A 26972-nucleotide genomic window follows, 5' to 3' on the forward strand; every position below is an offset into this window, starting at 1 on the left:
TGTGCACCACCCTTCAGTCCTTAACTTACCACCTCCCCAGCAGTATTTGATGCCTGTCTTGGAGTAGTACTCTTTATCTTCTGGCTTCTGTGATATCACACATTCTGACTTTTTCCCCACGACATCACTGACCTGATTGCTCCTTTTCACCCTCTCTGTAGGTTCTTCCTCTGGGGACCCTTAAATATCAGTGCGTGTCAGGGTTTGGTCCTGTTCTTCTCTCTTTGTCCATTCTTCCTGGACAGTCTGATTCATTCTTGTAGAAATGTCTTTTGGAAAGTATATCTGAGAGCCTCTTGGACACCTCCTCTTGCAGTAGCCTTAGATGCCTGAAACTGACCTCTCCTCCTCCTGGTGCTAACCAGCTGTGGCTATGTGAGGAGCCACATCCAGGTCAGAATGCCTGCTCTGTCACCCAGAGCACAGGACTCCTGGGTAAAGAGGGATTGAATATTCTAAGTGGAAGAGAATACACACACATACACACTCATACACGCACACACACACACACACACACACACACATAGTTGGTCATTATTTCTCAGTCTGGCTCACCCAGCATAGCCTGCTTGCCAAATGACTGAGCCCAGTACAATGGCAGTAATAAAGGCAAAGAAATGTGGGTTTTTGCCTTTAGTATATTCCATGGTCAGATAACCGTAGAAATATTCTTTCAGAAGGAAGTGAAGGTGAAAGAATAAGACAATCCTGATTTTAATTGGAAACTGACTTTTCCCACCTGAAGATGTCTGCAAACCGACTCATAGTAGTGGTTTATTTTCTATTTTATCATTTGGACTTCAAAAAAAAAATCTCAAATTTAGATAAACTTTTCTGTTCATTTTTATGTTGAGCTAATTTCTTGATATTGTCTAAACATAAAACTTTTTTTTTCTAAAGATTTTATTTATTTAAGAGAAAGCGTGAGAGAGAGAGAGAGCACAAGCAGGGGGGAGGAAGAGAGAGAGAGGGAGAAGCAGACTCCCCGCTCAGCAGGGAGCTCGACCAGGGGACATGATCCTAGGACCCTGGGATCACAACCTGAGACCTGAGCTGAAAGCAGACACTTAACCGACTGAGCTGTGCAGGTGCCCAACATAGAACATTTTCATCTTCCTGCTGGAGAAGATGGAAGATTCTGAGGCAGATAACCGCAGAAGCTGGCTGAACCTTGCCGAGATACACAGAAGCACTTCTGGATGGAGGGCATGCAGGGGGCCTTTCCAACTTGAGTGCAAAGAGCACTCTCTTTGCCCAGCACTCGGTCCCATGTGATTGTGGTGCTGGTGCCTGTCATATTCTGCCTTTGAATCCTGAAGCATGATAATTTGGAGGAGTATGAATTGTCTGCCAAAACAGCTTTTCCTGTTCATTATTAAAGCCTTTAAAATTTTTCTATTACATATATGTGAAAATATTTTAATTACAAATATTACAAAAGTAATATCCTGGTTATTGAAAATGTAGGTGTCTATTTAGAAAAATTAAACATCCAAATTTCCATAGCCTCAAATGATTACTGTTAACGTTTTGCCGATTTTCTTCCATTCTTTATACACAGGAATTTGTTGTCATTTGTATTTACATGTACAATTTTGTAGACTTTTTCTGTTTTTCAAATTGAAAATACTAATTTCATTCAATAACTGTATGATTGAGTTTTACCATAAGCCATAAAGATATTGGGGAGTACTTCAGTCACTGCCTTGTGAAGCTTACATTCTTGTGAGAGACGGAAGAAAACAAGTAACTTTCAGAAAGTTATAAAGAAAGAATGGATGTTATCCACAGTCCTATCACTCACACATAATGATGGTTAATATCTATGTATCCTAAATTTATTTTTAAAAGTTAGTGTTGAGAAATAGCATTTTGGGGGCATCTGAGTCAGCTCAGTGGTTGAGCATCTGCCTTTGGCTAGGTCATGATCTCGGGGTCCTGGGATTGAGTCCTGTATCAGGCTCCCCATAGGGAGCATGCTTCTCCCTCTGCCTGTGTCTCTGCCTCTCTTTCTGTCTCTGGTGAATAAATAAATAAACTCTTAAAAAAATAGCATTTTTAAAAAACAAAAATGGGATTAGATCATAGATTTCCTCCCTACTTCCCACATATTATGGATTTTTTAAATGTCAACTAAAACTTTGTAATTAATAATATGTAATATAATAAAATAATATAACAGTGGCTGCATAATACTGTTCCATATGATGGATGTGCTGTTAATTTATACATTATTCTTTATAAAGATTGACAAATAAGTGATTTATAGTTTTTCCTCCCTTTTAAAAATTCTGTATGTTACTCAGCCTTTGGAGAATTTAAATATTTCCTTAATTTCTGTTGTAAAAGAAATCATTCAGTTTATTATTATTTATTTAATTTTTTTAATCATTCAGTTTAAAAGCATACCCATAATTAAAATATTGGTATTGTTGCTATACTTCCCTGAAGAAGGCTTTTTAATAGTTGATGGAGCTGTCAGCAATGTCTGAGAGGACCATTTTTGCCCTATCCTTATATTGGATTTTTAAAAATTGAGATATAATTCACATCCCTTAAATTCTATTACACATTTAAATTGTGCAATTCAGTGATTTTTAGTATAGTCACAATATTGTATAAAGATCACCACTATTTGATTTCAGAACATTTTCATCACCCCCAAAAGAAACCATATGCCCATTAGCAGACACTCCTCATTTCCTCTTCCCTCAGGGCCTGGCAACCACTAATTTACTTCTTGTCTCTATGGATATGCCTATTCTGGACATTTCATATAAATGGAATTATACAATAAGTAGTCTTTTGTACCTGGCTTCTTTCACTTAGCATAATGTCTTCCAAGGTCTATACATGTTGTACCATGGGTGACCTTATTTAGAGTCTATTTTGACTTTCAAGTACTTGAGTGATTCTTGGGGGGATAATCCAGATTTGTCCTTGGACCTGTGTTTGGGAACCATTGACATAGGCCATAATCTCTCAATTAGTTATTAAATCCTTTACAAATGACCCAGATCCAGTTACCTGGATTCATAACTTTAAGTGTCTTTTCCAGGAATATTGTAGGTTGCTAATTTTGAGTCAAAGAAGTGGGTTTTATTCCTAACTGCAGTTTATGAGCTGACATTTTTGGATGTCTTTTTTATCAGTTGGCCTCTCCATTTCATCCTGTGTTCTAGGTTCTCGTCTGTATTTAGTAAATTGTCAACATAATGTAAAATATTGTTGGTGCTGTGGTCCATCATTGCCAATCTGTTCCCTTTGGGGGCCATTTTCAAAGTGGTGATTTACTGTCCTTCTTGGTAGGGTCTGAAAACAGTTTATTGAGGCTCTTTGCTGCTTCTCTACTGACCTTGAGACACATGGAAGAAATATTTTTTGTCATAGTTTTTAATCCTCAACAGATATCTTTTCAAGACCCCAAAAAGGTGCCTTAAAAATAAAAGTATTTCTGGTAGGTTATTGGCTTTGGAGATTTAATGTTTTTTAATTACTAATATCTGCCTCTTAGGATATTTCTCCCTTTTTAGCATTGACTGTGCAGCATTTCTTGGTGTTCCCTTCTTCCTGTAGGATGTCCCCGCTCTGCAACTCCCTAGGAATATAACCTTTTTTTTTTTCTTTTTAAGATTTTATTTATTTGACAGCACAAGTAGGCAGAGTGGCAAGTAGAGGCAAAGGGAGAAGGAGAAGCAGGCTCCCCGCTGAGCAGGGAGCCCAATGCGGGACTTGATCCCAGGACCCTGGGATCATGACCTCAACCAAAGGCAGACCTTAGCAGACTGAGCCACCCAGGTGCCCCGAAATATAACCTTTTGACTAACTTATTTCATCTCTCTGACCTGACTATCTTATCTGTAAAATGAGGGGTAGAGCAGATGACTATTTGTGATTCCTCAGAGTGGAATTGCTGAGATGTCAGGTAGTTACATGTTTACGTTTATAAAGAACTATGTGACCTTTTCCCAAAGTGGTTATATAGGCCAAGTCCATTTAACGTTTCTAACCAAGTCCAGTCATACTGGTCTGGTGGCCTAGCAATCGTTATGGTTTCCTGGGATGTATGTCATAAAGTGCTCAGTGAAGTGAGCACTAGCTTTTGGCCAGAAGGTCCAGATCCAAGTTCCGCCATTCACTAAATGTATGTCTGTGGGTACATCACCTAACATCAGTAATCTTCTATTTCTTCATATACAAAATACATGTCTTTACACTAATATTTCAGCATTCTTGTAAAGATTAGAGATACCATGAAGCATGCTTTGCATAATTCCAAGTATATCTATGTGATATATATCCAATAAGTGTTAGGTGTTGCTGTTGTTACTGTGTAATGATTGAATATTGAGTTTCCACCACCTACATCCATCTGCCTTAACTTTGGAGGGCCCTAGCTTTCAAAAGATAGACCTCGAAATGAGGTATGAGTTGAAAAGTGGGTCCCACTTTGTCTACAGAGAGCTGCCTTGGTAAAATTAGGTTTTGAATATGTTGTCTTTAAAATCCTCTTTAATAAACTAACTTGTATTTGTTGTTTTTTTAGTGTGTCCACCCTTGCATGCTAAGCAAAAACTTGTTTCCTGAGGGTCAAGTGTCTCTGGCACAGAATTGAGTAATATCCCAGGGATGGCTGTATACTCTCAGGTTCCAAGCTTCAACTGGGTACCTATTACTGCAGTCTCAGATTTCTTGTTGCCTGTTTTTTCTTTTTTACTTCTTTTTTTTCTTTTTATTGTGGTAAAAAGTATAACACAAAATTTGCCATCTTGACCGATGTCTTGTATTGTATTTTAAATTCCTTTTAAGTTTGCTTAGTATCTCTTTTTCCTAAACCATCCTAAGTACTAAATCAGCAGTGAGGTAGTCAAGCTGAATTGTCTTGTCTTTTTTTTTTCTTCTTCTTTCTTTTTCTTTTTTTTTTAAAAGTAGGGAGTGCTGCCAGAATGACCAATTCTTTCTGAACTTAGGCTTGTTTATGACACTGGACTTTATTTATGATAAAGATCCAAAAAAATCCTTTTTTTCTTTCATCTTTTTCTCCTGGGATTCTCAGTGTTATGTTTGGGAGTATTAGACTAGGGAAGGGATCTGGAAAACACAGAAGGGGAAACATGCAGCTGAATTTTGCACTCCATCACTCCAGGGTGGGCCACGAAGTCTGAGCACAGATGGGTTACTCGAACTCTGGAAGGAAGTCACACCACCTAGGTAAGGGCCTGTGCCTTTTAGCCCACACCAGGCCTCTTGTTAGGGGAGCAAACTAGCCATCATGCAAAGATGATTTTGACCGGCTTCCTGGAAAGCCTGCTTGTCCCTCCCATGCTCTCTTTAAATTATTTCTTTGTTCCCAACCCAGGAGAGTGTGCTGTTGCCTGAAACCGGCACCCATGTTATCGGATTATTGCCAACCTTAGCTTGGTTATGAAATGACAGATGTACTCTGTGATACCAGACCCGAAGGTATGAGATGTGACTTCTGTTTCCAAAGGGATATTTCCTGAAAGTGGTCACCTTGGGAAGCTGCACCTTTATTTAATGGTGCTCAGAACAGCTTCAGAATTTCCTTTTTAGGGATGTCTGGGTGGCTCAGTGGTTGAGTGCTTTTGGCTCAGGTACTGATCCAGGAGTCCTGGGATCAAGTCCTGCATCGGATTCCCTGCACGGAGTCTGCTTCTCCCTCTGCCTATGTCTCTGCCTTTCTGTGCCTCTCATGAATAAATAAATAAAATCTTAAAAAAAAAAAAAAATTTCCTTTTAGAAAGATGCCTTCAGCTTCTGTGACACATTCTTTCTAATGGCATCTATTACAATGAAACTTTGTCCTACATGGGTGGTTTTTATGGGTTTTTTTGTTTTGATTTGTTTTGTTTTGGTTTTGGTTTGGTTTGGTTTGCAAGTGGCCAAAGGTTATTTGGTGTGCTGAGTCTAGGGGCTAAGGTGATCGATCGTATGAAGGAACTCTACTTGTAGTTAAAAATAAAAGATGTAGTTTTGAATGATATGGGTTTTCCTATTGAACATCAAACCAGCTGAATGTTGATGCAGCTTGAAGATAGGTGAGAGCAAGAAATTAGGGAAATCAGCACCAACTGAGTTCACCCCCCTGCATCCTTGTCATCCAGTGATACCTGTTTCATTTATAAGCACATGTAAACAGAACTTGTGTGTACTCACATGAGCAGTGCTGTTCTGGGTTAGAACAGTGTGCCTAGGATCTAAAGGTATTTGGTGGGACATTGTTGTTGCTGGTTCTAGACGTGGGATCCTAAGGTGTTTCAGATTTGGGAAGGTAACATGGAAATCCTTCAGGATGTTTTCGTTTGTTTTACATATGAATTTTTTATATGCTAACAGCGGCTTAGTGCATCTCCACAAGGGCAAAGGCAAACACAAACTGTCTCCCCAAGACTCTAGCACATGAGAAACTTACCCATGGTAGGAACACAGTAAATGTTGAACAGATCCATGCATTCGAACTTCCTAATGCTCTCTAGAATTAAGCACACAGCAGAAAAGTAATATGCTTGTCTCTCTCTTTTACAGTTGTCAAATTTAAAAGTTCTGAATCACTCCCCAATGTCTGATGCCTCTGTCAATTTTGACTACAAATCCCCCTCCCCCTTCGAGCGCAGCACTGATCAGGAGGAGAAAATTGAAGATGTTGCCAGTCACTGTCTGTCTCAGAAGGACCTGTATGCTGCTGAAGAGGAAGCTGAGACTCTTTTCCCTAGGAAGATGACATCCCATAATGGGATGGAGGACAGTGGAGGGGGAGGCACTGGGGTGAAGAAGAAAAGGAAGAAAAAGGATCCGGGAGAGCAAGATGGTGCAGCAAAGGGAAGCAAGGACAGGGAGCCCAAGCCAAAGAGGAAGCGAGAACCTAGAGAGCCAAAGGAACCCCGGAAGGCCAAGGAGCCCAAGAGGGCCAAGGAGCCCAAGGAGCCCAAGCAGAAGGATGGAGCCAAGAAAGCACGGAAGCCCCGGGAGGCCTCGGGCACCAAGGAGGCCAAAGAGAAGAGAAGCAGCGCTGACACTGCAGCCAGGACAAAGTCCAAGAAGGCCAGGTGCGTCCGTTTCCTCCCTCTGTGACCACTTGGCCCTGCCTACACTGAATGGGTTGCTTTTGGCCTTACTCCAGCCCCTGGACATAACTCCACTACTTTCATCCAAAATGAACCACTTTTTTACCTCTTAATGAGAGAAAGATAACCTTAATATTGGCACTGCCATTTCTTGCCATTCCTTTTGGATTAAGGAGAATTAAGATACGTTCATATACACAAGGTGTAAGGGAAGGGATGTTAGAGGTGTGGCACAGGGAGGGCAGTGGTTTTGGGGATAGCAGCTATCAGGACAGTGCCTGGTCCTGGGAATCTGTGTGCAGGCTGTCTAGGAGAGCCATGGGTATGCCAGATAGAAGGGGACTGCCTAGCTTTCCTCGGCCGTGAGCTCTCTAGTGCGGGACGGCTCCTCATCTGTTTCTCTCATTCAGCATCTAACACAGTGCCTGACACATCAACAGGTGCTCAGGAAGTGATGAGTAAATGAGACCAGCAGAGACTACAGTAGAGAGCCCCAAGGGAATGGGGCACAGATTCACTGCAGAGTGGGTGACATTAAGGGTCTTAGCTAGAGATTCTATCAGGATCCAAATGTAGTCTTCACTCAGAAAACTCAGTATTTGTCATTGTGTACAAATGGAATGTTTTTCTTTTTGTCTCTTTCTAAATTCTTTGTGCAGAACATTAGATTTAAACTTTCTGAAAAAATGCAGAACAAAAAATATATAACCTCTATATAGTTAAAAGGAACTTAAGGAATTTAAGTTTCTAAAATCTAAGTGCAGGGGCAGAAGATAGAAAGGAGCACCCATGAAAACACAGAGATTGTTGTGAATGCGGATGTAAAGTATGAGACCATCAGACCTGTATAGGGTCAGGTATGGAGGAAGTAAATTTTAAAGAGAAGAAAGCATTTTGGATGGTTTATGCTGACTCAGAATTTACTATATAGTTCAGTTCATTTTCAAAAGGATTTTGTTGGGACCAGGTGGATAATTTCATAATCCAAGTTAAAATTGCCTTATAATACTCATTCCCTTCTGCCTGGCAGGGGATTTCGTCTTTTGTCTATCATAGAGGCTTGGAGTCGGGGGTGATCCTAGGAATGTAGTTTACAGATAGTAGACTTAAAGTACCTTCTAGAAGGTCAAGAGAGGTAGGTAAAAATCAGGATTCTCACTAAAAATAAACTTAGGGGCTCTGTTTCTCAGTGAACCTAATGAGTATACTCAGATCTCTGATGTGTGTGTGACATAGTAGAGTGAGTCTCTGTCTTTTGCTATAACTTTCATCTCCAAGTTACTTTGGAAAAGCTGAAGTGGTTCTTCAGGGTGATAACACATGTGAGGGAGATGTGAACTAGTGCGGTGACTTTCAGAAAACAAAGAATTCCTGAGGATAGTGTTTTAGAATTAGGGTAATTGGAGGAGATTTTCACAGATCTACTAAGGATTTTGGTTTGTTTGTAGAAGGCATTAGAAAGCCATAGGTACCTGAGCTCACTAGCACTGGTCTCTGGTGCTTATCTGCTTACAACAATTCATGTTTACTTTGTGTGAGGTATGAAACAAGGAGATGAGTGTACAGACATTGCCATAAATTCCATTTGGGGGCCACTAGGAGGCATTCCACAAAAAGACTTTAGGTGTCCATATATATATATATACAGCAATACTAAGGGAACCTGCCTGTGATCTAAATAGGCTGTATACAAGATAAGTGAGCTGGAGAAGTGCTTGGTAGTGTTTTCAAGGGCTGCTAACTTCTGGCAGCAGAAGACACCCTTTGAGAGGATCCTGGCAGATGGGGCAGTGGGGGCAAATTATGTGAGACTTTCTCTCTTGATTTGGGGCCTATGCAAAATTGACTTGTAACGTGATAGAATTCTGTGTAGCTTGGTAGGTTATATATTTATTAAATTGCTTTTGATTCTTTTAATTAAAGATCCCACTAGTCAACAGAAGCAGTTTTAGTTATGAAAGGACATTAATTGAAAAAAATGTTGGCAATTCAGTCTGTGTTTTGTGCTCCCCGATATTATTCTCTTACAGATTGGCTCAAGTACATGTTTTGATTTGAGCAGTTATTGATTAGACCCGGACATTTGGTGGTTGCGGGTCATTCACTGAATACTTGGATTATCATGGGAGCTCCACAGTTGATTTAAGAGCTTCCAGTCTTTTCCATCTTTTGTCCATCTTGCCAGCTTCCACTGGCTAATCTTTCTGAAGCACTATTATTATATTATTTCTGCTTGTAGTTGGAAAAGGTGGTGAATCAAATGCCTTCATTTTCTCTCTTCCTTCCAGATCAGTTTGGAAATAGTCAACAGAGATTGGAGATGCAGTGATCAGCTTTATTATTATAAACTGGATTGAAGACCCTCCACCAGCTTGTGGCTGGAATTGGGCTGCTTGTTACTCCCTCAGTTGAGTTTATCCCTCAGAACTGCAGGCACTGTAGCCTAGAGAACACACTTTCTTCTCTTTATGGCATTTATGGGTGGACTATGTTCTTTTCCTTTTTCCAGCCTCTCTATTCTGCTAGGTCTCTGATCATAGAAGGAAGAGTTTGAAGAAGGGCTGAAAATCTGGCGCCAGTATTATTCTCTCCTTGGGAGTAAAACGTGGGGACTGGGAAATGAGATTTCCTCTAACAATCTGTACCTGATTTGAAACTTCTGACTGTTCCTCCTGCTTTCAAGACAAAATCCAGACTCCTTTCTCTGATATTTATTTATTTATTTATTTTTTTAAAAGATTTTATTTATTTATTCATAAGAGGCACAGAGAGAGAGAGAGACAAAGACAGAGACACAGGCAGAGGGAGAAGCAGGCTCCATGCAGGGAGCCCGATGTGGGACTCGATCCCAGGTCTCCAGGATCAGGCCCTGGGCCGAAGGCGGCGCTAAACTGCTAAGCCACTGGGCTACCCTCCTTTCTCTGATATTTAAACCCTTTGGGGTCTCACCCCTCCCCCACTTCCATCTCTGACAATAGACCTCACCAGCTAGCCTGATCTCACTGGCTCTTAAAGACACTCAACTTGTTTCTCCTGGATCGCTTTTGCTGTTCTTGCCAACATGATTCCCTGTCCTTCTTCTAGTATCCCAAGTCCTTTCCATTTCCAGGTCTGAGTACAAGTCCCAGTTCTCCCTAGAGCTTCCCCACACCAGTATGCTGGCATATCCTCTCTTCCATAGAACTTGGAGCCTTGCTCTGCATAGTAAATCAGAGACTTTTTTCCCTGGGAGACCTGAAGGAGAGCTAGTCTGACCTGTTGTACTGCAGCTAGGATAAAGGAGACCCACTGAGAAGTGACTTGTGTACAGGGTTGTGTCGTAAACTCAGACCTCCTGATCCCCAGTGCTCATCCCATCAAGTGCCGCCCTCAGTGCCCATCACCCAGTCACCCCCACCCCCCGCCCACCTCCCTTTCCACCACCCCTTGTTTGTTTCCCAGAGTTAGGAGTCTCTCATGTTGTCTCCTTCACTGATATTTCCCACTCATTTTCTCTCCTTTTCCCTTTAATCCTTTTCACTATTTTTTATATTCCCCGAATGAATGAGACCATATAATGTTTGTCCTTCTCTGATTGACTTACTTCACTCAGCATAATACCCCCCAGTTCTATCCAAATCGAAGCAAATGGTGGGTATTCATCGTTTCTAATGGCTGAGTAATATCCCATTGTATACATACACCACAGCTCCTTTATCCATTCATCTTTCAGTGGACACCAAGGCTCCTTCCACAGGTTTGGCTATTGTGGACATTGCTGCTATAAACATTGCGGTGCAGGTGTTCTGACATTTCACTGCATCTGTACCTTTGGGGTAAACCAGCAGTACAATTGCTGGGTTGTAGGGCAGATCTATTTTTAACTCTTTGAGGAACCTCCACACAGTTTTCCAGAGAGGCTGCACCAGTTCCCATTCCCACCAACAGTGCAGGAGGGTTCCCCTTTCTCCATATCCTCTCCAACATTTGTTGTTTCCTGTCTTGTTAATTTTCCCCATTCTCACTGGTGTGAGGTGGTATCTCATTGTGGTTTTGATTTGTATTTCCCTGATGCCAAGTGATGTGGAGCATTTTCTCATGTGCTTGTTGGCCATGTGTATGTCGTCTTTGGTGAAATTTCTGTTCAGGTCTTTTGCCTGTTTCATGATTGGATTGTTTGTTTCTTTGCTGTTGAGTTTAATAAGTTCTTTATAGATCTTGGATACTAGCCCTTTATCTGGTACGTCATTTGCAAATATCTTCTCCCATTCTGTAGGTTGTCTTTTAGTTTTGCTGACTGTTTGTTTTTTTTTTTAATTTTTATTTATTTATGATAGTCACACAGAGAGAGAGAAAGAGGCAGAGACACAGGCAGAGGGAGAAGCAGGCTCCATGCACTGGGAGCCCGACGTGGGACTCGATCCCGGGTCTCCAGGATCGCGCCCTGGGCCAAAGGCAGGCGCCAAACCGCTGCGCCACCCAGGGATCCCTTGTTGACTGTTTCTTTTGCTGTGCAGAAGCTTTTTATCTTGATTAAGTCCCAATAGTTCATTTTTGTTTTTGTTTCCCTTGCCTTCATAGATGTATCTTGCAAGAAGTTACTGTGGCCAAGTTCAAAAAGGATGTTGCCTGTGTTCTCTAGGATTTTGATGGATAGAACTCTACTCCAGTAACTCCCATTGTTTTTTTTTTTTTTTCCATTGTTAAATAATAGTAGGTGGTGTCTCAATTTTAACTAAAGAAATGAACATTTTAAAAATAACTTGTCTAAAGCACAAAGCCATTGGGAAGCACTGTTAGGATTTGGCTCCAGGCTTCCACTTTTTTCTCCAACAGCTTTGCACATGTTTATGCCTCACTAGGGAATGTCGGGAATGTAAAGTGGTGGGGAGATTCCAGTGTCAGAGAAATTGTTTGCTTATTTGTAGGAAATGACCCTTCTGTAGAGTTTCAGTTTGCACACTCCATGGTGTTCTCTAATCCTTGAACGATTGTTAAGATGACTCCAGCTTTTCCCTGCACTGTTTCTCTTGCACTTGGAGTAGCAACCAGATAACTGAACATGTTTCCTCTTCTAAACAGGTGACAGAGCCTAACAGATTATCCTTTTCAAGGATGATATCAATAGTGATGAATATTCATTTACTGCAGAGGGGATAAAAGTCCAAAATGCTTTGAAAAGTATGAGAAGCTTTTTTTTTTTTTTTTAACTACCATCTCTTCCTTTCCCTTCAAATGATCTCAAGAGTGTGAGCTTAATTCACTTCTTTACTGTATAAAACTTAAGCAAGAAAGCTCTCCCAGGAAGCCAAGGTAGGCTGTCATTTCCCTGACACTGAAATGTAAATTTCATTTAGTATAGATTAATTACTATTATAGTTTTTTTTTTAAGATTTTATTTATTTATTCATGAGACACACACACACACACACACACACACACACACACACACAGAGAGGCAGAGTCCCAGGCAGAGGGAGAAGCAGGCTCCATGCAGGGAGCATGACGTGGGACTCGATCCCAGGTCTCCAGGATCAGGCCCCGGATTGAAGGTGGCGCTAAGCTGCTGAGCCACCGGGGCTGCCCAACTTTTACGGTTTTTAAATCACAGTACCTCTTCCCAAAGAGGAAGGGGCCACTGGCATAAGAAGACGTGTAGACAAAGGTACACATGCACGTGTGTATCCAAATATATACATAGACCTATCCATATGTAGACACACAGCGCCTGTATAGCTGCAGCAAGGCAATAGGAAAGGTAGGCAGTTGCCAAGTCAGATCCTGGGGGATCAACATTATATAATGTGTTCGGGCTTTGGGAAAATGCTTTGGTATTAGAAAAGCACCTTGGCATTTCCTTAGGGAGGCCAAAGAAATTTCTTATTGAGGAACATTAGAAGATGTAATGGATTCTGTCCTCAGCAACAGTTTTGGGATCAGATGCTTCTGTGTTGCCTTTGAATTTCATATTTCTCTTTCTTGAAATAGCCTTCAGTAAAAGTTAGCTTCATGGCATTAAAGCACAGCTTGGTGAGCAGGAAAGACAACCCATTCCAGTATACGTGAGGTCGTCTGGTGTTCTTAACTCTGCATCTAGGGAGGAGTACCTAAGGAGTAAGTAGGTTGATAGCCCTTTAGGCTATACTGTCTTAAATTGAGAGCTGAACATTTTGATTGAGCTGGAAGTTGTTTTTGTAAGCCGGGGTCTTGAGTGTTGGAGTTCATTTTGTTGAAGGCAGAGCATAAGCTTTGGAATTTCCACACATGTCAGAATAGTTTATATTCTCTTTCTCAAAAGTCAAGAAACTGATCAGTGAGCTGGCTTAAGTGGAGGAACATCTACTTGGATCTGTGATCCAAGACTCAGACTTTCCTGTGCCTAAGGAATCACCTGCCTGGACAGCTTGTTAGAAATGTAGATTCCCAGACTACATCCCTAGAGAGAGTTATTATTATTATTTTTTTTTAAGGACCTAGGAATCTACAATTCAAAAGCCTGCCAGATAATTAGTGCATACTTGGTTCTTAGGCCATCCTTTGAGAAATAAATAAAAGATCACTGGAATAGTAGAGCATATTTACGTTTTTCTGTTTAACATCTGCTGTAATGGGAAATCAAAAAAGATGAATGATGTGATGAGCCCTATGAAGTAATGAGAAATAGATGTATAGGTTTCTGCCCTGGTTCCTGGCACAGAACTCCTGAAACTCTTGTACATTCCTGAGTGATAGGAATACCAATCTCATCTCTTATTCTAGTATTTGGTCTTTGACCTGTTCCTGACATGGGACTCCTGAAACCACTATAATGTTCTCATTGATAAGAATACCAGCAGCATCACTTGTTCTAATATTTGTCTCTGATCCTGTTTGTGACACATGACACCTAAGCCCTTGCAAACTCCTAGGTGATAAGAATGCTAGAAGCATCTTTTGTTCAGTGAGGTGACTCTGGGTGGGCTCCTGGATGGCGACTGGTCACGAGAAAGACCAAGCATGATTAGAAGCTTGAAGTTTTGAGCCCCACTCCTCATTATCCAGAGAGGGGAAAGGGTCTGGAAATGGGATTGATAATTGATCATGCCTATGTAAGGAAGCCTCCGTAAAATCCCAATAGTAGGAGGCTTGGAGAACCTTCAGGTGAGTAAATATCCCCACGTGCTGGAGGGTGGTACACCTCAACTCTACAGGGGCAGAAGTTCCTATGCAAAGGATCCTCCCACACTTCACTCTGTGTATCTCCTTATCTGGCTGTACATCTTTATCTTTTGTCATATCCTTTAACAAACTGGTAAATATGTTTCCCTGAATTCTGTGAGCTGCTGAAGCTAATTAATGGAATTAATTGGGGGTGGAGGGTGGGGGTGGAGGTCGTCATTGGAACCTCCAGTGTTGGTCAGAAGAACAGGTGAACCTGGGCTTGTGACTAGCATCTGAAGAGAGCAGGTGGGGGTGATGACGTGGCACTGAGCCCCCAACCTGTGGGATCTGATGCTATCTCCAGGTAGACAGGGTCAGAATAGAGTTGAATTCTCCAGCACCCTGCTGGTACCTGAGAAGTGCTTGTTGAATGAGTTGGTTTTGTTTTGTTTTCCAAAACACACCCTAAGTTTTGGGCCTCAGCTTTTATCCGCATTTGTTTTGGCTTGTCAACCTAGAATAGGATATTTTTTCTCCCAAATCCAGGATGCTTAGTAACATCCTGGAAGAAAGGTTTTCTCTTTTCTGGTTTTCTTCTTTTGACGGTTGCTTCCAGAAAGTTAAGCCCAGACCTTCCCATTATATAAACCTTAGAACTGTGAGTTGGCTGATACCATGATGCAGGGAGCACAGTAAAATTCAGTCGGTTCAGTTCTGTCTGGATTGCTTGAAGGTCAATCACTTGTCTTTGTTGAGAGTGCAGATCTTTGCGGAGCCTCCAGATGTGGAGCTAAGACAGGAATGTGTGTTGACCGTATTCTGTTGGAGAACTTGTTTTTTATATTCTGACCACTTATTAGAAGAAAGAAGACAAATGTGAAGACATACGAGTTCTGAGTAGAGACCTGTGCTTGGGACCCACTGGGCTTTCTGTGTTATAGGGAGGAAATGTGAATGACAATGGCAGAGACCCACCACTGAAGTTTTGGACTAAGTCTCCATTCCTATCTCTCAGGGAGCACCTGGAGTGCTTATTACTCTGTAATCCCCAGGGCTTTTTAAGTTAGGATTGGGTACATAGTCGGCTTTTACTGAATCTGAAAGGAAACGGTTACTGAATAACAATGTGATGAATACCTGCTTCTTTATTTCTTCAGTATATTTTTAGTGTCTCCTCTGTGCCTTGCTTTATTTATGAGTATTTTTGGTGGGAGTGGGATAGTAGAGGAAGGAAAGTGTCATAGAAGTATCATCTAGATCGCAGAGGAATTTTACGAGTTAGACAAACAGTCTTGCAAGTGTTCAAAAACAAGTGAAAGAACCTAGTATAACTATATACAGAATAGCTGAAAGGATTTGGCGGATTAAGAGTGTTTCAGTTGTGGTCCAGGGAGTCCCTTGGAAGTGGTGAGTATTGAGCCAGGTATTAAAGGAATTAGTAGATAAGAAAAGACTTAGAGCAAAAGGACCAAAAGACATTTAAATAAATGTTGGGGTAGGAGGTGGCTTCCAGGTTTTTTTTTTTTCCCCTGCATTTACTTTTATTGGCATTTGTTTTTTGCTGAAATTATTCTTCCCAGGCCATAAGTTTTTGTTTCTTCTGGGATATCTTTTTCTTCTGTGCAACCTCCTTTTCTGGTTTAGGAGCAGTCTGCTCTTTTTTTTTTTTTTTTTTTTTTTAGTCTGCTCTTTTTCAGTAAGGATCATCTCAGTGTCCAGGGAGAGAGCTCATGTATGAGTTAATCTGACCATGAACTGTGTAATCTGCATCTTGGGGGCATTATTCACCTGGATGTGTTCAATGGCCAGAAAATCTACATCTAAACCCTTAAGTCAGCATTATTCTCAGTATTTTTAAGCAGGTACAGTAAAAATTCACTCTTTTTGGCCACTGATCCTGTGTGCAGCCCCACTCTTTGGCCTGGGCACACCTACCAACTTTGCCCTTGTAGCACTAGAATGATAAACATTGATTTCAGACAGCAACATTCTTCAGATACTGGCAGCTTTTCAGATGTGCATAACCTTGATGGCCTGGGCAGTTTCTTTTTAAAATTTTTTTAAAAATTTATTTATGATAGTCACAGAGAGAGAGAGAGAGAGAGAGGCAGAGACACAGGCAGAGGGAGAAGCAGGCTCCATGCACCGGGAGCCCGACGTGGGATTCGATCCCGGGTCTCCAGGATCGCCCTGGGCAGTTTCATGTGGATTCTTAAAGTGAACATGAAAGTGTGAACCTATTGATTTGCATCATTTTGTAGGGTTTTCTGGGTCTGGTGAATAGTTAACCACTTTTAGAGATCACTGTAGGCTGCTTATGGGAAGAGGAGGAGTGGTGGCTCCTAGGAGAATTCATTTGGAGGGGCAGGGTCAGGGGGATGGTCTGCTTCTAGTTTTAAGATGGTCGCTGAGCATATTTTTATTTTTACTTCCTAACCGAATAATAATGAAATGACAGGAAGGACAGAGGGGAATAAATCTTTAAAGATGAGATGTTGTGAATTTCTGGGCTAGGAAAGCCAGTGTATCATTTTGGTGGATAAATGCTGTGAGGGAATCCCATCCCAGCTCAGAGTACATGCAGGAGCTCTTTGTAGCAGAGATAGAAATACTTCTTCACAATGGACTTGGCTGCCCTGGAGAAGGGATGGGAGGCAGGCCAGAAATGTAGGTGATTGATGAAGGGACTGTCTATAGAATGAGTGTCATCTGACTTGTCAGCTTCAGGCTAAAATCAGGTAGTTACTCTAAAGATACTGAGCAGTTTGCCCTGGGGGTTAGTTTGGGGCTTCCATCAATGGGAAGGGGACTTAGAACTAGTTGCTTTACCTTTCCCTGACAGTACCCTAAAAGGGGGCAAGAGGGTCAGCTACTTATGTGTAGGCCTTTATTCAAGGGTCAGGCCTCTCATTCAAGGGTGAGGCTTGGTCTCACCATCCATCTGTATTATCGACCTCATTCATCTATTTAAAAAAATTTTTTTTAATTATTTATTTATTTATTTATTTATTTATTTATTTATTTATTTATTTGACACAGAGAGAGACAGCACAAGCACAGGGAGTGGCAAAGGGAGAGGGAGAAGCAGGCTCTGCAGGGAGCCTGAAGTGGGGCTTGATCTCAGGACCCTGAGATCATGACCTGAACTGAAGGCAGACACTTAACTGACTGAGCCACCCAGGCGCCCTTCCATCCCATTCATTTTAAAGAGGAGCAATCCACCAAAGATCATTAAGACTGTAGAGGCAAATTTTAAGCGGCAAAGGAGGAAAAAGGAATGAGTAGAACGGTTGTCTTCAGAAGAAAGACCAGGGAAAAAACTTGTAAAGGGTTAAGTTTGCATCCTCAGGTTCAAGATGATATTTTGTCTGCAAAACGAGGATGAATTATGAAATGGGAGCAGTCAGAAAATGAGAATTACTGAAAATTTAAACTAAAGTAATTCAACAAAAATATTGAGTAGGGGGAAGAGAAGGGGAGATATGTAATATCCGAATTAATTGACTTTCATATCAGGATGTCAGCAATTGTTGCTTGATGTTGATAAATAAAGAACTAGAGGCATACTGGAGTTAGGGTGCTATCATTCAAACGCACTTCTCTCTGGAAAGTGGGGTTTGGTGTGAGTAGGGTGGCTTGTCAGTTGAACACCTACAATTTTTGAAATTTTATTTCTATTTGCTTTTATAACTTTTAGTAAGATTACTTATTAAAACTGTACTTTTGGGATCCCTGGGTGGCGCAGCGGTTTAGCGCCTGCCTTTGGCCCAGGGCGCGATCCTGGAGATCCGGGATCGAATCCCATGTCGGGCTTCCGGTGCATGGAGCCTGCTTCTCCCTCTGCCTGTGTCTCTGCCTCTCTCTCTCTCTGTGTGACTATCATAAATAAATAAAAATTAAAAAAAAAAAACTGTACTTTTTCATCTTCTAAATATGTAATGTTTTTGTTTCAGTTTTTACTAGGATAATGTCATAAACTAATATAATCTTTTTAAAAATTTTATTTATTTGATTGAGAGAGAGTGAGAGCGCAAGAGCACAGCAGGGGGAGGAATAGGCAGAGGGAGAGGGAGAAGCAGGCTCCCTGCTGAGCGGGGATCCTAATGTGGGGCTAGATTGCAGGACCCTGGGATCACGACCTGAGCAAAAGGCAGACACTTAACCACTGAACCATCTAGGTGCCCCTAATCTTTGTTTTGATGGTGCTGATGATACAGTTAAAGAGACTGAGGACAGGGTAGATTTGCTTCTGATTTTCGTCTACAGATGACTACATCCATACCAAAACAATTAGTTCTATGTATGTTTTTCTTTTTCACTTAGCCAGGATTTTTGTCATCTCTGCTTACCTCAATTCTCTGTGTATAGACTGAACCAACATGGGCATTAAGTAAAAGTTGAATTAAGAGTGCAGAGGAGCTCTTTGGGAGCCATATCCATTTTTTCAGTATTGTACTTCTGGCAAGAAGATCAGGGCCATGGCAAAGCCCAGACTGGAAACTTCTCCAAAGGGTTGTTCCTGGAGTAGACATAGTTCCGGGCTTTTCTCCTCAGCCACGTGCACGACTGTGGAGGTGGTAACTGGCATTACATGTGCTGTTTTCAGTTCTGAATTTGGGAATTATGGTAACTCACTGTGCCAATAACTGATTTTTCCTGTTGAATTTGATGAGTATTTTATAAGGTTTAATTTAAAAATGGGATGATGCTGTTACTTTGAAATAATGGGATTTGATAGATAAAAAAATTTTATTATCTGGAGTCTTTGGGGGCAGAGTAATAAAAAACGACTTCTGGTAGAACAGTGTTGTGACACACACCCAGATCTTTCTCTTCTTACTCAGACCCAGCACTCAGTTTCTAACTCTCAGTTCTACCAAAGAAACATGGATTTTGGGGACTGGAGATGAAGCTGGGAGGAAAGTTTGAGAGCGTCTTGTCTATCTATTGCTTTCATGAATTTTCTATATGTAGCTACTGTAATGTAATTTCCTACTCGGAAGACCCCTAAATTCCTTATTTTCCTAATACAAACTGCACAAAGTAAAGATGTAGAAAAGCTTCTTGGCTGGTGAAGGTGTATAGAGGACAGCAGGAAAGCTCTGGGATGAGGCCTGCTAATCAGCTGTTAGTTCCCTGAGCCAGTCATCTTTAATGCTTCTTACTGTTTATATACTGCAAGTGTCTTGTGTGTCATAAATACATAATAGATGCTTTCTCTAAATTTAGTAGATAACATGTTTTATTGTAAAATCAAGTTTGACTTTTGTTACTAAAAATAAGTGCTTTGAGCCTCCAAAATCTTGTCTACCATTTTTCTTTCTGTCCTTGCAAGTTAGTTTGTTCCAACTCTGAAAGCTAGAAAAGAAGATTATAAAAATGAAATGGCTTTGATCCAGCCCCAAGTGCCACTAAATCGTGAGAGCATTAGGTCTTTGTATTATACAGAATCTCCCCTTGGTTATAAGTGACATAAACCCAACTTGAATTAAGTAAAAAAAAAAAAAAATAGTAACAAAGGGTTCACTGGCTTAAGGAATCAGAACCAGGAAGTGTAGTTGAGGATTCTGCCAGTGTTCTCTTTATCTCCATCCCTCCCCCTGCATCTTTCTGGGAGTCAGCTCCATCTTTTGCAACTGCTTTTCTTCCTGAGGCTAAACATTGGCTGTCTGCAGCTGTGGGCTCACAGCTTAACAACCTTTTGTAGGAGGAAAAAGATTCATTTTCCTACCCAATCCCCCCCCTCCAATTTTTTTTTTTTTAAGGAAGGACTCCCAAGTTGGCCTGGCTAGGTTATGTGTCCACCCCTGGATCAATCACTGTGGTACAAGGAATAGGATACCATAGCCCAGCCTGACCTTCTGCCCACTTGTGTAGTCTAGAAGGTCCATATTGGCTATCAACAAAAAGATGCTGAACAAACACAGTATCCAGCTTGGTCATGGAATAGTTATGTATCAAAGCAAACACTATATTTGTTTTTTCTTGAGCCATTTGAGAATAAGGTGCATATATCATGACTTTTTATCCCTAAATAATCCCATGTCTCTTTTCCTAAGAGTAAGGCCATTTTCTTATAACCATTGTCTAGTTAACTGCTTTTGTTCACTTGCAACTAATAAGCAGTCTGTGGGGAGACACTTTAAGATCATGCAAAAATCTTGCTCATTTTCAAGTTGTTCTCCCTGGATTTAACATTCCTTGATGGTACTGGACTATACTATGTTTCTTATAGTGGTTACAAAATGATTTTCCAACTCCACATTTCCTCTGCATTTACCATTTGGGTTCTGTAGTAAGCAAGAGCTCTCCCTTCTCCCTTATTTATTCATCATTTATCTATCTCTCCGTGATTGGTATGGATTCCTATTGTTCTCAGCGTCTATAATTCATTACTGGCCTTAGTTGCTTTGGTGCTCAGATGGTCCCAGTTTTGACCAACAAGAAAGAGCTCTTCAAGTTGACTCCTGTGTCTTTTTGCCATTCTGCCTTCATTTTTTTGGAGCACTCCCTTACTTTCTGACATAGTAAGAATGTTTCAGACTCATCTTCTATCTTCCCTACTTTAACCTTAGAATCAGTCATTTCTCTAAGGAACTTTGGTATTAGAAACCAAGATCTGAGTGCTGGGTCTGCACATTGCTAATCAGGCATCTTCACTTTTTGGCTCTTTGAGTTGTCAGAGCAAGGGAAAACACACATAGAAATGCATATATATATATATGTGTGTGTGTGTGTATATATATGTGTATATGCACATATGCACATAACACATATATGCCCACACATATAATATATTCATAATACATGGGTGCACACTTATATGCATGTGTTCATATATATACTTATTTTAGAAAACCTGAGTCTATGCTGGTGCTTCTGATGTAGGTCCACTATTATCATCTCCTGTTATCTTCTTTTCCTTACAACAGTTCATATTTACATCTTCCTCCTCCCTCAGTGAGAACCCCGGCTCCTCACATCAACACATTTACTCATTTGCTTAATCTATATCACATCTAAAATGTTTCAAAATTACTTCACCTATATGCCTACCAAAAAGTTTAGGATTTTTTCACTGCTCCTAAGGCTGAAAGTATATAAGCTAATATAGTTGACCCTTAAACAACATAGGTTTGAATTGCATGGGTCTACTTATATGCAGATTTTTCCCAATTAGTATAATACAGTACTGTAAATTTCTTTAAAATTTTATTAGTAACATTTTCTATAGCTCACTTTGTTGTAAGAGTACAGTATATAATACATATAACATAGAGAATATGTGTTAATTGCAGTAAGGCTTCTGGTCAGCAGTAGGCTACTAGTAGAAGCAGTAGGCTTCTAGTAAAAACTAGAAGTTTTTAAGGAGTCAAATGTTACACAAGGATTTTTCAATGTATGGGGAGTCAGTACTCCTAACCCCTGTATTGCTAAGGGGTCAACTATTGTGTTCATAAATTAATGAGATTTTCCTCCTCCATTCAATGTGGAGGAAGGGAGAGGACATTTGGATTAATTTGTTTAAGCTTGTTTTCATCTTTAATTTTTTATTTTTTAATATGTAGAACTTAAACATGCTTCCAAAAGTCAAATCTTTATCAAAAGTTACTTTCAGAGAAGTATTATGCATTTTTTGTATCCCTTCCAATCCATTCCCTCCACCTATCCCTTATGGATAACCATTGTTTTTTAGTTTATCCGTCCTTTGATTCTTTTTATTTATTTAAATAATTTAATTAATTTATTTTTTAGAGGGAGAGAGGAAGAATTTTTTTTTCTTTTTTAAAGATTTATTTATTTGAGAGGGAGAGAGCTTGTGAACATGGTAGGGAGGGACAGAGGGAGAGCCTTAAGCAGACTTTCTGTTGAGTGTGGAGCCTGGCAAGGTGCTTGGTCCCAGGACCCAGAGATCATGACCTGACCTGAAATCAAGGGTCAGCTGCTTAACTGACAGAACCATCCAGGCACCCTGGGAGAGAGAGAATCTTAAGCAGGCTCCACTCCCGACGCCGGGCTCCATCTCACAACCCTGAGATCATGACCTGAGCTGAAATTGAGTCAGACACTTAACCAACCAAGCCACCCAGGTGCCCTTCTTTTAAAAATACAAATAGGTATATGCATGTTTTCTTATTTTCCCTTTATTCTTCCACAAAACATAGCATGATACACCCTTTTGCACTTAGCTTTTCATACTTGGTAGTGTATCTTAGAAATCATCCCACATCAGTGTGGAGGTTCTTAATTATTTTTATAGCTGTATAGTACTCTCCTGTAGGTATCTGAATTTGTTCACTTTGTTTCATCATGTAGATAGTTTTTCTTAATTTGCAATTACCAAATGATGCTTCAGTGACTAACCTCACTTGTATATATTTTCATATTGTTGGAGGTGTATCTTTAGAGTATATTCCTATAAATGGAATTGCTAGATCAAGGGGTGTATACATACATAGTTTTGTTACATGTTATTTGACTACTGTTTTTTGTGTGGTTTTTTTTTTTTTTGAGATTTTATTTTTTTATTCATGAGAGACACAGAGAGAGGCAGAGACATAGGCAGAGGGAGAAGCAGGCTCCCTGCAGGGATCCTGATTCAGGACTAGATCCCAGGACCCAGGGATGATGACCTGAGCCAATGGCAGGTGTTGAACCACTGAGCCACCTAAGTGTCCCTTGACCACTATTTTTGAAGAACCTGGGGCTTCACAGAGCAAAAAAGCATCCATGGACCAAATCCATCTATAGAAAGAGCAGTTTGGAGGTTGTCTTCATTTGAGAAAACTCTCAATCATAAAGTTTACAAAAGTTATTCCACAGAAGGAGAAAACACATCTCACTTAATCTTCCTAGAGAATGAATTTGGTGATATTTTCTTGTGTCCTATCTGAAAATCCCATTTATAAGCTTACAAAGAATCTTTTCTTCCTGATATTTGTCTTTATCAGAGGAACTCTAAGAAGAATTTTTGGACCTCAAACTTGATTCTGTTGCCAAAGATAACCTACAGAAAATCACTTTGAAAATTTCCCAGCTAGAGTATCTTCTTACTTACCCACATAGGCAAGCAGGTTTTACCAGTCATTTTCCTATTTTACCAACATATATTTGAGAAGATGTTCCCTCTGCTCCACACTGGCCCCAGCTTCTGGCCAGGAAAATCTTGTAGTGTTCTAGGCTTTACTTTGAAAGTGCCTTAGTGACTCTCCCTTATACTCATTGCTTAATGTGATTCTGAAAAATGGAAGACTATATATATATATATATATATATATATATACACACACACACACACATAAACACACACATATATACATATACACACACACACATATATATATTATGTCTTGTAGTAAAGATTCATATATAGAGGAGGTTCTGGTTCTTTAATTATGACGAGCTTGGTTCAGGTTTGACTTGGAGTGTGAGTTTAGTTCTGAGTGTATATATATAAATATACATATAATGAAGATTAAACATATGGACAAAGTTTTCTAATATAGTGAAGTTATATTTAGTAGATGGATAAATTAATTTCAGTTGTTGGGAGAAAGGATTTCAGATTTTATAGAAGATTAAACTGAGCCCTGAGCATGTGATTATTATGGTGATTCTTAGTATATTAATCAGCTATCTTTAAATTTGTGTCCAAAAAATTAAGCACAAACCTTCTTCTGTTAAGAGATCCTATTTAAAAAAACCGTCAACAGCTATAGATCTGTAGATTTATTTTTCTGTATTTGGGTCGTTGGAATATTTGATTGTTAATTCTTTTGGTCATTATTTTGAGATTCAAATAACATTAAAGGAGATTTGAAGTTTTTACATTCATTAAAAGGGAGACTGGGGTTAAAAAAAAATAGGAGAAAACATGATATGGTGTTAAAAGCAACAGACTGTGAGTCAGATGAGCTCAGTGTGGGCCTCTGCTCCTGTTCTGCTGCTGACTTTGAGACCTTTGCTGCTTTTAAAACTACTTCTTCATCTGGAATATGAGGTTCATCTGTCTGCCCTGAATCCCTGGTGGGATTCTGGTTGTTAACAGTGAAATGATACATAGAGCATGCAAGTGCTTTATAGAATATAAATTGCTATACAGTTTTCTTAGTGAGGAACTGTATAATATGAGATAAATATTCCTACAAAAATTTAGCATCTTTATAAACTGTTTCACCATGTTTCCTGTCCTCAACTGATAAGTAGAACTTTTGCTTTTTCCTCTGTATTTGAGAATACAAGTCCCTTATTAAAATTATAGTCCTCTAAAATGGCAAGATCCCTTGAATCTCATTTCCTCAGGTTGGACCAAAATAATTTTCATAAAGAACTTCCTTGATAGGTAGGCAAGCCAGTCTTCAGCCCAAAGAATCAAGGATATGCTGTTTGTGTTGACCTGATTAAAGGTCCATGAGTAGTGAAGTATGTTCAAGAGAGAGGCAGGCCAGTTTTAGCAGTTAGCGCTGGTTGGTATTCCTAACAAAAGTTCATCATGCTGGGTCTCCCTTCTCTAAATAAGGTCATCTGTTTTCCTCTCTTTCTGTACACCTTCCGATAACTCACCTGTTAGAAAATGCTAGTAATTTTGGCTCTTTGCTCATCTTCCATATTCTGTCCCTTGTTCAGACTTACTGGTTGCATATCTGCTGGATTTTTTTTTTAAGATTTTATTTATTCATTCATGAAAAACACACAGAGAGAGAGAGAGAGAGAGAGGCAGAGACGTAGGCAGAGGGAAAAGCATGCTCCATGCAGGAAGCCCAACATGGGACTCAATCCCAGGACTCCAGTATCACGTCCTGAGCCAAAGGCATATGCTCAACTGCTGAGCCACCCAGGTGTCCCTATCTGCTGGAGTTTTAAATGATTTTCACCTTTGAGTTTTCATTGATTGTATTTAGCCTGGGTCTTCGTTCCCTCCTATCTGGGCTTGCCATCTGGCCTTTGTCACACAGAATGAAGTCAAAACTGTATGACTTGGTGTATACCAATTTCTTTGTGGTATACAAAGAAATTACTTAGTGATTCTTAGTGATCAGATCACTTAGTTAAGAGATCTTAACTAAGATCTGATCTGATCTCTGATCAGATCATTACTTAGTGATTCTGTCCACTTACCTTGTCATCCAGCCATGCAGACTATCCTTTAATAAATGTGCACTTAATATACTTCCATTCCCCAAGAATGCCAGGGTGGTTGAGCTTGCCTTGGGTTAGATCCTTTCTTCATCATTTACTAGGCATATTTACCCTGAAAATCTAACTGACCCTCACTGTGCCTCGTGATAAAATGAGGATAGTAATACTATCTGCCTTATAAGATTGAAGTGAAGACTAAATGGGGTAATCCATGTGAGAGACTTGGAGAGCTAAGCCTGTATGTAGTATGTGCTATATAACTAGTAGCTATAATGATTATTACTACTACTGTTATAATTACTATTCCATGTACATCCTTGCTCAGTTGTATTTTCCCAAATCTCCCCAGTGGTGAGAGATCTTGATGCATCCATCTATTCAGTAAGTATTTATTGGATATTTACTACGTATAAGGCATAAAATTACTTACTGTGAGGAATGCAAACTTTAATCAAGTACATAGTATCCTCTAGGAACTTAGAATCTAGTAGGAGAGATCAGAGAAGTGTAAAGTACTCATCCACTTGCAAATGTTTATGGAGCAGCTACATAGGATCCAGGCACTGTGGTTCCAAGACTGACATTATAATTAGTGCCTAACTTTGGTGAAAGATCAGAGTTTGAGTACCATAAGTAAAGCACAGCTGAGGTGCTTTGGGAACATAGAAAAGAGACTTTATCAGCTAGGAGGGTCAAGAAAAGCTTCTTAGAGATGTTGCCATCTTAGCAGATGGATAGCCTTTGCCTATCTTCACCTCTCTCAGGAGGCATTAGACTACTACCCTGGCTATGGCTCTAGGTGGCTTGTAAGGTTTTCATAACTATAACCTTGTCAAGGGCAGGGACAGTATTGTTTTCATTTTTGAGTTCCTAGTACTTACTCCAAGTCTTATATAGAATATTTTCAGTAGAGGATGGTGACAGATTATGGAGATGTCTCTTCTCATGTAACTTAAAAGGGAGATTGAAATTTATTGCTTCTTAATATCTAGCAATTAAACTTACTAGACAAGACATTTATGTAAACCAAAAGTAAGGTTTTTGGAGATGTTAATATTATTTTATTTCTTACCACATTAATCATAGCCATAGTAGCCATGATAGGAACGTAAAAAAGTGAATTCTGCATCAAGCCATGTAGATATTTCTTCCCATATTTCTGTGTAGTTCTGGGAAGAGTCTTGTAGATTCCCCATTAAAGCCTACCCTAGGATAAGAATTCCAGGATGTGCTATCATAACTTTGATCATGTGAGAACTCTTAGTTTTTAAAACTGCCCAAGAGTTTTAATTCTGAATTTCTCCTTGTAGCAAGGAGCAAGGACCAACCCCAGTGGAGAGAAAGAAGAAAGGAAAGAGGAAAAGTGAAACCACAGTGGAGAGTTTAGAGCTGGATCAGGGCCTGCCGAACTCATCCCTGCGGAGTCCTGAGGAGTCCACTGAGTCTGCAGACAGCCAGGTACAGCTGTGACCGGGAGCCCTGCTGGAAGTTATGGCTGACACGGGTCCTGTTGCCTTGCCCTTCTTTCTCCATCTCTAGCCCACACTCCTTATGCACAGCCTTGGGCTGGCCTTTACTGTTGGGTGGGTGAGCACCAAAGATCACAGGCTTTTTCCCCTAGTATCCTAA

The 26972-nt window shown here is 40.2% G+C and overlaps 1 protein-coding gene across 13 annotated transcripts in view; it reads left to right on the forward strand.

Moving 5' to 3' along the window:
- The window catches only part of CHD6 (chromodomain helicase DNA binding protein 6), a 202143-nt gene that overhangs the window by 58169 nt on the left and 117002 nt on the right, over positions 1-26972 (forward strand). For 9 of the 13 annotated variants that reach the window (XM_072735839.1, XM_072735842.1, XM_072735833.1 and 6 more), the window contains exons 3-4: positions 6547-7067; positions 26654-26801. In XM_072735839.1, coding sequence (XP_072591940.1) covers positions 6547-7067; positions 26654-26801 — 669 coding nt within the window. Of the gene's footprint in view, positions 1-5359; positions 5464-6546; positions 7068-26653; positions 26802-26972 lie in introns of all 13 variants that reach the window. The other 4 variants (XM_072735836.1, XM_026009654.2, XM_072735837.1 and 1 more) reach the window with 1 other exon arrangement.

This window comes from Vulpes vulpes, chromosome 14, assembly GCF_048418805.1.
Source record: "Vulpes vulpes isolate BD-2025 chromosome 14, VulVul3, whole genome shotgun sequence".
Lineage (NCBI taxonomy): Eukaryota > Metazoa > Chordata > Mammalia > Carnivora > Canidae > Vulpes > Vulpes vulpes.